Here is a 9,026-nt window from a genome sequence, read left to right as displayed (position 1 = left end):
TATTCATACGGTTGTTCTGGATGAGATAGAACTCTTTGAGTTTGCTCATTAGATGGGAAGAGGTTGAAATTATAAAAATATATATGTGTGCCTTTGTGACGGCATTTAACTACGTGCTCGTGTAAACAGATGCTTGCTTATTTACGTGCGTGGCCATCACAGCGCTTCGTGAGGGATAGAATTTTGTCCACATCATCAGTTCTTCCAGGGAAGGGGGTTGCGGTGACACCGCGTGCTGCTTTCCTAATGGCACGTCCCCAGTTAAGTAATTATATGATGAAGACATCCCAGCTGTGGCTCTATATTTAAAACCCAGTTACTAATTCTAGCAAGACCATTCTTTGGAAAGGTTAAGTCATTCCTTTTATTTGGCTCTACAATGGAAATATCAAATATGCGTCATTTTTCTTACATACGCAGCCATGTATCCAAAGAGTCTTCCGTTGTCACTGTGCTAAAAGGTGAACAGAACCGACCGTGAGGAGGGGCCGTCTTGGTCAGCCATCCGTCCGTCCCTAAGCTGTGGCGGCATTTCCTCTCCTGGCCGCGGGAGACACGCCCTGGGCGACGCGTCGCTTATCGTGACCCAGCTCACTGTCGATGCGTTTCAGCGCCCCGCATCTCTGCCCGCCCGCATCTGTCTTCCCTTCCCTTCTAGGAATCTGGAGAGAGCACATCCCAGTCCAGTTTCCATTTAACCCAGTGAGGCTTCCTGGAGGAGGCGGCGCCGAACGAGCCGTGTGCTCCCCTCCCCTCTGGGTGTGTGGGCTGGGACGCCATTGCTTTTAAGTTGGAAGTTTCCATTTTATCTCAGTTTGGCCTCTTTCCATGTCGGTGTGACAGGTGTCCATCTAGAGCAGGGGAAGTCAGGAAGCCTTGACCCGAGGCTTCGAGGGAGCAGGGAGAACAGGCCGTGGAGAAATCCGGCTGAAAGGGAGACAGGGAGGGAGCTGGGGGTGGGGGAGGGGGAGCGGTGTTTTTTTTCCTTCCCCTTCCTCTTCCTCTTCCTGTTTTGCTTTTCATGGTCTCCGATCTCGTTCGCATGTTCTTTCGTTACTACAGCTGTTTGTGCAACATTCCGCCCGAAGATGATAGTGTCTGGCTCATCGTATTCCACGGGGAATGGCACGATGACAGTAATTATCACCGGGGTTTGACGCCTCGATTAGGTTTTTCCATTGTTCCCAGAGACCTACCTGGCGTTCACGGCCGGCCTGGGGGGTAACTGGGCCGTGCTGCCCAGACGATGCCCAATCAGGAACTAAATGCACACGAGGCTGCAGGCAACTGCGTGTGTCCAGGGCAGGCCGTCCGTCGCGCGTCCACCTTTACCTGGCTTCTCAGGTCGGACGGCCCCTGACGCAAACGTCTGGAAGCCACACACCCTCCCTGAGAGCAAACACCTGAGACTCTGACCACCTGCTTTCTGGCCTCCACGTCGGCCTGTGCAGCGAGCAGTTCTGGGAGCCAGTCTCAGCTGCATAAGGGAGAGGCTCCCGGGCCTGTGCGTTCTTCTGTTCCCTGCAGCCCTTTGCGACTGTGCGGCCTCTTCCCTCTTCTTTCTCTGGGAGACCTCACGGCGCCCCTTCTCCTACCTGGAGCAGCCTCCGGCAGACTTCATCCTCCCTTTGGGATCATTTCCTGTTCCCTTCCTTCCTTCCTGGGGGAGCTCTGGCAATGGGCGCCTTCACTCCGAGGTAGATTTTGGTAAATGATTTTATCCGGGTTCGCAAACACGGGAGACCCAGAGGCCGTACCGGGGAGCGCAGCACCCCGAACCGGCAGCCGCGTGCCGTTCCGACGTCGCGCACGGGCGGCGGGGCCCACGTACCCCAACCTCATGCCCCTGCGCTGCAGCGCGGCGCTTCGCTCCGCCTCTTTCCCTGTCGGTTTTTACCTGCCGCCTGCAGGGGCGCTCGGAGCCCTCGGACCTGCTCTCGGGGGGCCGGCATGGGGCCCCCTCTTTAACAGGCAGACCCGTGCATCAGCGGTGGGCTCGGTTTGTACGTGGCGCCCGCGCGATCGCAGCGAGGGCGGCCTTGCGGGGCCGCGCAGGTGGGGGCCGCGCCGCGCAGGTGCAACCGCGGGAAGGCCCCGCGCGCGGACGTCGCACCCGTGGGCGGGTCGGCGGCGGTGCCACAGCTCGACGACACCGCGCAGAGGCGAGCTGCACACGCTCCACGCAGACGTCGCCGCCGCCACACGGAGGCGAGGGTCGGGGCTGGGGCGCCGGTCCCGCTGCGCTGCGCGTGGGCGCGTTTAATGAACCCGGCGCTCCTGTTAAGCCGTGTTCAGGGCGGTAGGGCCGTTTGTCCTTAAAGACATGACCTCGCGCGACCTGGACTGGTGATAGTCCGCGTGCCCAGCTCCCTCTCAGTGACGCTCGTTACCCCCCACCCCGCGCCACGCGTGTCCCGAGGTGGCCCCCAGGGAGCCCTAAGCAGATTAGCCCGCTTTAATGCACCTCGTCCCGGAAAAACGGAAGAGTCAAGCTAGTTAGAACTGCTTGAGAAAAGTAGAAAGGGGTGGGCTTCTCCGCCTAGGTGTCCCTTTAAGAAATCCAGCCCAGTGAATGATGCTCTCTGAAGAAAACTCCGGATGCCCAGGCTCTTCTGTGTTCATTTCGCCCAGTTCTGGTTCTGATGCCAGTGCTGGGTGGCGGACGTTGGTTCCCTAGTCCCCGGATAAGCGAGCTGTTCTCCTGTGAGCCCGCGGTGGCCTGCAGCTCCGGAGAGTGTGTCTTGGGTAAAGCGTGGGGAGGAAAGTAAAGGTAAAGCTCTTTGGGGAGGAAATTTACTGCGGCAGCCCGGGTCCCCTGGGGTCCACTGTGACCACAGAACTCACTCCAGGCATGTGAGTGGAAGGCAGTAATGTGTGTTCTCAAGCTGGAGGACAGAAATGCAGTTGGCTTTTGACACGGCGGGAGTGGGGGGGAACTCGCGGGAATGGTGATGGGACCTCGTGGGAATGGTGATGGGACCCGCTGGGTCCCCCCACGCCCAGAGGGTCCCAGGCTGTCACTCGCTCCTAGAATTTGGATGGCATTATTAATCCACAACATCCCAGGCACGTTCGCATGTTTCTAGTGTGATGGTCGTACCCTTCCCGAAGAAGCAACATCTCCATTTTATCAAACTTCAAAGCAAAGGAGAAAAAACGTCAGCCGTCAGCAGATTAGACTTCCGGACATTCTCACAGATTTCTCCTCCATGTCCATCCAGTGTCGTTCAATGCCACCTTCATAGACAGCGTCATAAAAACCGCGGCCCGCGACATCCGTCCATCTCTGAGAAGGGCTAACATCCAGAACACGGCGACATCACATGCCGGCGAGCGCACGCGGCATCGGGGCTTCCCGTCACCGCCGGTGGCGATGCGAAACGGGGCAGCCGCTCCAGAGGACCCTTCGGCAGCTTCTCACAAAGCGGAACAGAGCCTCATCCCTTACCCGGCCGTCGCGCTCCTTGGTATTTACCCAAGTGAGCCAAAAGGCGTGTCCACACCCACACTCGCATACACATGTTTACAGAGGCTTTATTCATTTATTCGTAACTGCCAAAACTTTAGCAGTAACTAAGACGTCCTTCGGTAGGTGACCGGATCAATAAACTGTGATCCATCCAGACAATGGAATATCATTCAGCGCCGAAAAGGAAGGAGCTATCAGGACTTGAAAACGTGCGGACGAACATGAAACGCACGTCGCTAAGTGAAAGAAGCCCATCTGAACGGGCCACACACGGCGATGCCTCCTCCAGGATCTTCTGGGAAAGGCGGCACTTTTCAGACAGCGAGAAAGGGTCTGCGGTTTTCGGGGGCTGGGCGGGAGGCGAGGAAGGGTGAGTCGGCAGAGGGGACGGTCAGGGCGGCCGGACTGTTTTGTGTGATACTGTAACGGTGGAACGGGTATCGTGTGCGTTGGACAAACCCATAGAATGTACAGCACAAAGAATGAGCCCTAATGTAAAGTAATCGGCTTTAGTAATAATGTATCAATGTTCATTTATCCACTGAACACGTGGACCGCCCTAATGCAATGGTAGCTAATCGTAGGGAAAACATGTGTGTATGTGTGTGTGTGTGTGTGTGTGTGTGTGTGTGTAAGAGGCACAGGACCAGCTATATGGGACCTCTGTGTACTTCCCACTTAATTTTTCTGAAAACCCAAAGCCGCCCTAAGAAACTGAGTCTGTTCAAAAACGCAGCCTGCACCCTTACTTGATTCTCCCCGGTTTGTCCACAGCAGCTGACAGTCCAGCTTTGGGGACATGTGCTCTTTTACTCAGTGTCTCGTTTATTGTCCGTCTTCCCCAACCCCTGGTGGGATGAGGGCCTCCGAGGCAGAAATCCGTTTGGCTCAATGGTGTCTCTCGTGTGCCTAGCACCTGGCGGGCATCCAGTAAGTGTCACCCAGTGGACCGGTGCAGGGAGTCACGAGGGCAAGTTCAAAGCAGGCGTGCTCACGAGCTCCCCCAGGCCTCCCGAGACCTTTCGCTGCTGGGGGATTAGAGCTTTCTGATCAGCCGGCTAACTCATATCCTGTTCCTCCGTGAGATATATTTTTTGTTGTTTTTTTTTTTTTTTTTTTTGCCTGCACAGAAGATGAAATCCATCCTAAGGTTTTAAGATTTATTAACGGCTGCCTGAGTCGTTGCAGGCGATGTCAGGGGAGGAGCAAGCTGAGTCCGCTTAGGCGAACCCCGCGCTGGGGCTCTGGGTGATCCCCTCGGTTTTGTAAAGAGGATGGCCGGCTTAAAGGATTGGCGGGTGCGTTTAAGGATCTCCTGTGTCTCTGTGAGCGCCCCTCCCCGCTCCTGGGTCTGCACATCTGGAAGGCAAATTTAAAAGGGTTTCCAGCCCTTCTTCCTCTGCTTTTCTCTGTCGGAGTGTGTGGCCGCGTCGGGGCTCGGGGCTCGGGTCCCTCCTTCAAAGCCCTGGAGGTCAGCCTCCCCTGCAGGCATGTCGTCTGCACTGGGGCCGCTCACCAGGCACCTCCAAGGGCTTCCAGCTCTCAGGGGTGAAGGGATCAAGTTACAGAGGCTTCTTTTAAGTTCACCGGGGAGGGGAGGGCCGGATGTCGTCCGGGGAGTGGGGGGGCGGCTGGGGTGGGGTCTCTGTCTCATCTTGCCTCCGCTGGTTTATCCTGGGGAGCCAGGAGCAAGCGGGGGTGCGTATCTCCGGTTCATGTCTAGAGCTGTGGTTCAGAGGAGCCTGCTGTTCACATGAGGACCTGTCCTGTTTGGTTCAAGCTGGGAGGCCGCCCACCCCCCCTGCATCTAGTCCTAGGATGAAAGGAAGGCAGGGTGCTGAGGGGGCTTGGGTGGTCCCGGCACCAGGGGCTGCTCTGGCCGTGAAGGCGGCTGCGTCCAGGGCCCCCGCTCTGGTTCCCTCACAGCCTTAGTCTCAAACCCCAACTTCAAAAGAAACTCAGGCCTCTGAAGAGGCGCGGACGTGGCCCTGAGCCAGGGAAGAGGGAGGGCCGCGAAGCCTCCACCCCTAGCAACGCCGGCAGCTTCGGGCCCGCCACCCACCCGCAGGCGCACCGCGGGGCCGGGAACCTCGGCAGGACCGTGTCCACACTGAACTCTCCAAGGGCCGTGTCCTCTTCCCGTCACTGTGACAAACACGGCCTCGGACGCCAGTCTTCGTGCAGACAGCTGGAAAGCAGGGGGAATAATAATAATATTCAGGTCTCTCTTTGGAGTTCAGAGCGCTTTCCATCACTCCCCACGTCCTGCAGGGCACCAGCGGCTCCTCCCAGTGGGTAACCCTAACCTCCCTCGCTTTTTCCTTGATAGGGTCCCTGTGCCGGGGTGTGGGGACACGCGGGGGCTCCCGAGTCTGGGAACGAGCGGTCAGAGCCATCGGGAACCTGGAGGACACGTGGTGTTCACATAGAACCCGTGTTCGGTTCTGTCACCTTCGTCCTGTCTCGAAATCATCGCTCCTTGTGCCTCCAAGTCAAAAGTTTCCTGTCTCATTCTGTTCGCCAACTTGGAGACCCTGTGGCCCTTCATTCTGAGTTTCTTTTTTTTAAAGCCCTATTATTTTATTAAAGCTAATATTGGAGTCAACAAGATGACAAAAGCCTTTCATGTGTAATATATAAAGAGCCGTTACAAATCAATAAGGAAATATAGCCTAGCAGATAAAACCAACAAGGGACGTGAATAGTAAATCGGTGACTCGCTGATTCGTCTGCCAGTTTTGACGTCTGCATCTCCACGGGCCACACCGTTGGCCGCCCTGAACGGGGTTCGGCGAGGCCCAGACGGAGCGCCTGGTGTTTGGGGGACTGGGCTGCTGCCGATCACGGGCCCCTGTACCCTTTCTTCGGGTCTCTGCTGGTGACGGCTCGGCCTGGACTCCGGGCTGCTTTTCATGTGCCCCCTGAGGAGGAGGAGGATGGAAAGGCAGTGTGACCACTTTGGTGTTCTCTGTCTAGACAGTTCTCCATATGTGTTTTAATTTGGAGTCGTGAAGGAACATAACAGTGTCTGTTGATTTAAAGAGACGTTGCTGTCATTCCCGACCATTTGTCCTCCAGGTGTTTTATTTTACTCCAAAGGACTTTGAAATATTTTAGTTCAATGTCAACCGCACATTTGGGCTCAGGCAAAAACGGGTAGTTTAAAGACGACATTACCCAGTTTTCCTCGGAGGTTAGCGGAACTAAGTAATCTACGCAACAGCTACAAACGGACGCGGAGTGTGCAACATTTAGGAAATATCTTTAAAAGGACCGGGGTCAGACTTCTTCCCTTTTCATTTAGCTGCTGGTTAGAATGTAGATGTGATGGCCGGAACTAGTGCAGCCATATTGGGCCACGAGGTAGAAATCATACGTGGATTCATGAGTCTCTCCACCATGGAATTGCCAAAACTTTCCTTCTTTGGACTTTAAGTGAGAAAGAAATGTTTCCATCTACTTTATAAACCACCAGTTGTCCTAACCAATATTTATATATTTTATTCTGTGTGTGTGCGCGAGTGCGCACGTTTGTGTCTTGGATTCCAGTACCGCACCCAGCCACACTTCTTGGAGGTTGTTTAGAAGGAAGGAAGGAAGAAGGGGAGGGAAGCATCCTTCTGAGCTAAGCGCCTTCTCAGGACACCTTCTAGCTATGACCGTGCGAAAGCATCAGTCAGAGTCCAGCTATCTTGACGGCAGAAGGTGAAACCCCCAGACCTCCCCAGGAGAAGGCTGCTGAGGCGCTGCCCCCGGCACATCCCCTTGGCTGCCATGTCACTAGTCACTCAAAAGAGTTTGATCACCGGCCGCCGCTCCCTCCCCACTTTTCTGCTGTCCCGGGGGCTTAGACATCGGGTGCTTAGGCATCGGGCACATGCTGAGCAGCCTTCTGCCTGTGATCACGCCCCGCCCGCGGGCCAGGCCTCCTCCCTGGACCAGTTGGGTTTCACTGCATCTGGCTTTGACCCTTCCCAGGCACCGCAGAGACAGAGTCTGCCCCCCTCTGACTGGGGACCCCGCCATGCTCGGGGCTGTTTCCTGTCAGTGGGCAGAGAGCTGTTTGTGTTTCGTTGTCCCATCGTGTGCGTAGAGGACCTGATCTGGCCCGCCATGATGTGACACGCGGGGTGCAGAGAGGACGAGGTGGTGCTGTGACTCTCTTCGCCATCACCAGAGGTTCTAAGGATGAGGAAGTTCGGAGGATGTTTGTAGTGCACGGGAAGCAGGACCCCTGAGCTGTCCCCATGGAGACGTAGCAGATGGGAGCCACACACAGGGCTCACGTGTCGGTGGCGAAGCAGAAGTGTAGGGTGGCGGATGCTGCCGGGTGGTGACTAGAGAATGTTCAGGGCGGCTTAGGAGTTACTGTAGGGATTTGAGAAGGAGCTACTTTCTTACTTTTTTTCGATGCTCAAAAAGTAACTCTGTACTGTTTCAAGTAACTTTTCCAAAAGGTTGGAGAACACCTCGCCCTTATCATGTACCCTAGTCTGTGGTCCAAGATGTGATTGAATTAATCCACTTATCTTTTTAAAATAACACTTTCATTAAGAGGTTTCCTGGCAGCCCAAGTGAAAAGGGAAATGCGGTTAGACACACGATTCTCCTCGTCCATAGGAGAAAGGGCCGCAGCGCGGTGGCAGCAAAGGTTTTCTGGACCCAGGCTTGGCAAGGGAGCCTCTTACAGACCAGAGGTGCTCACCCAGCTGTCACGGGGGGCCCAGGCGTCCGCGCCTCCTCGCAGTTCTGCCACTGGTGACTGTCACTCCAGGAAATCCACCAGCAGTTTCGCGAAGCTCGTCCCCACCGCGTTGTCCTAACAGAAGCCCAGGCATGACAGCAAAGGACCGCTCAGAAAGAGTCATTTGTTTAAAGGTCCTTAATTTGCTCAGGTCCTCCTCCCTGGGGGGCCTCGGCTGGGGTGCGTGATTCCTGTGAACGGCGTCATCTGAAGGATGCCCTTTGCTTTCCTGCGGTGGTGAAGGGCATGGCACCGGGCAGCCTGGCTCTGAGTCCTGCCTGCATCCCACTCCGTGACCTCGGGTGGGTGGCTCGAGCTCCCTGGGTCTTCCCTTTGTCCTTATAACACCCCTTACCTCCTCGGGATAGCGTGAGAATGGAGAAGAAAGATGCGACATGCTGTTTTTCCTTTTTCAAAATACTTCATTATTTTGAGCTACGTGCATGGAGGTGTTTCCGCATCAGGAAATTAAACCGTCGGAGGCTGGAAAGATGGGTTTGTTTTGTCCAAGTGCAGATGGTCAACAGGAAGAGAGGGCATCCCACGGGGCGGGGTGGGGGTTTCGAGTCTCTTCACCTCCCAGGAACTCAGTCCGAATAACCTGTCTGCGACCTGGGGCCCTGTGCATGTTTGATGCGGACGAAAGAAGCTGTACTCAGCCAGGGAGACAGACAGAGGGACAGAGGGACAGGCTGGCTCTGCCCATAGGTCTCCTCAACGCGTGAGGCCAGCACAAGCGAGGGTGATCTGACGACCCTGTCCCTTATCGTGCCGCTCAGGTAGGGGCTGCAAAGGCAGGTGGCTCAGCTCTTA

The 9,026-nt window shown here is 55.8% G+C and overlaps 1 protein-coding gene across 1 annotated transcript in view; it reads left to right on the top strand.

The window, feature by feature from the left end:
- The first annotated feature begins 1,130 nt into the window (after positions 1–1,130).
- TMEM132C (transmembrane protein 132C) overlaps positions 1,131–9,026 on the top strand; it is a 192,120-nt gene continuing 184,224 nt past the window's right edge. Inside the window, exons 1-4 of the mRNA XM_039879486.1 lie at positions 1,131–1,136; positions 1,911–2,055; positions 2,632–2,745; positions 3,222–3,479. Of these exons, the coding sequence (XP_039735420.1) occupies positions 1,131–1,136; positions 1,911–2,055; positions 2,632–2,745; positions 3,222–3,479 (523 nt within the window). The remainder of the gene's footprint in view (positions 1,137–1,910; positions 2,056–2,631; positions 2,746–3,221; positions 3,480–9,026) is intronic.

This window comes from Pteropus medius, unplaced genomic scaffold (genome assembly GCF_902729225.1).
Source record: "Pteropus medius unplaced genomic scaffold, Ma_sr-lr_union100, whole genome shotgun sequence".
Lineage (NCBI taxonomy): Eukaryota > Metazoa > Chordata > Mammalia > Chiroptera > Pteropodidae > Pteropus > Pteropus medius.
The sequence above is the reverse complement of the archived record's forward strand: the minus strand, read 5'-3'. Positions and strand labels throughout refer to the sequence as shown.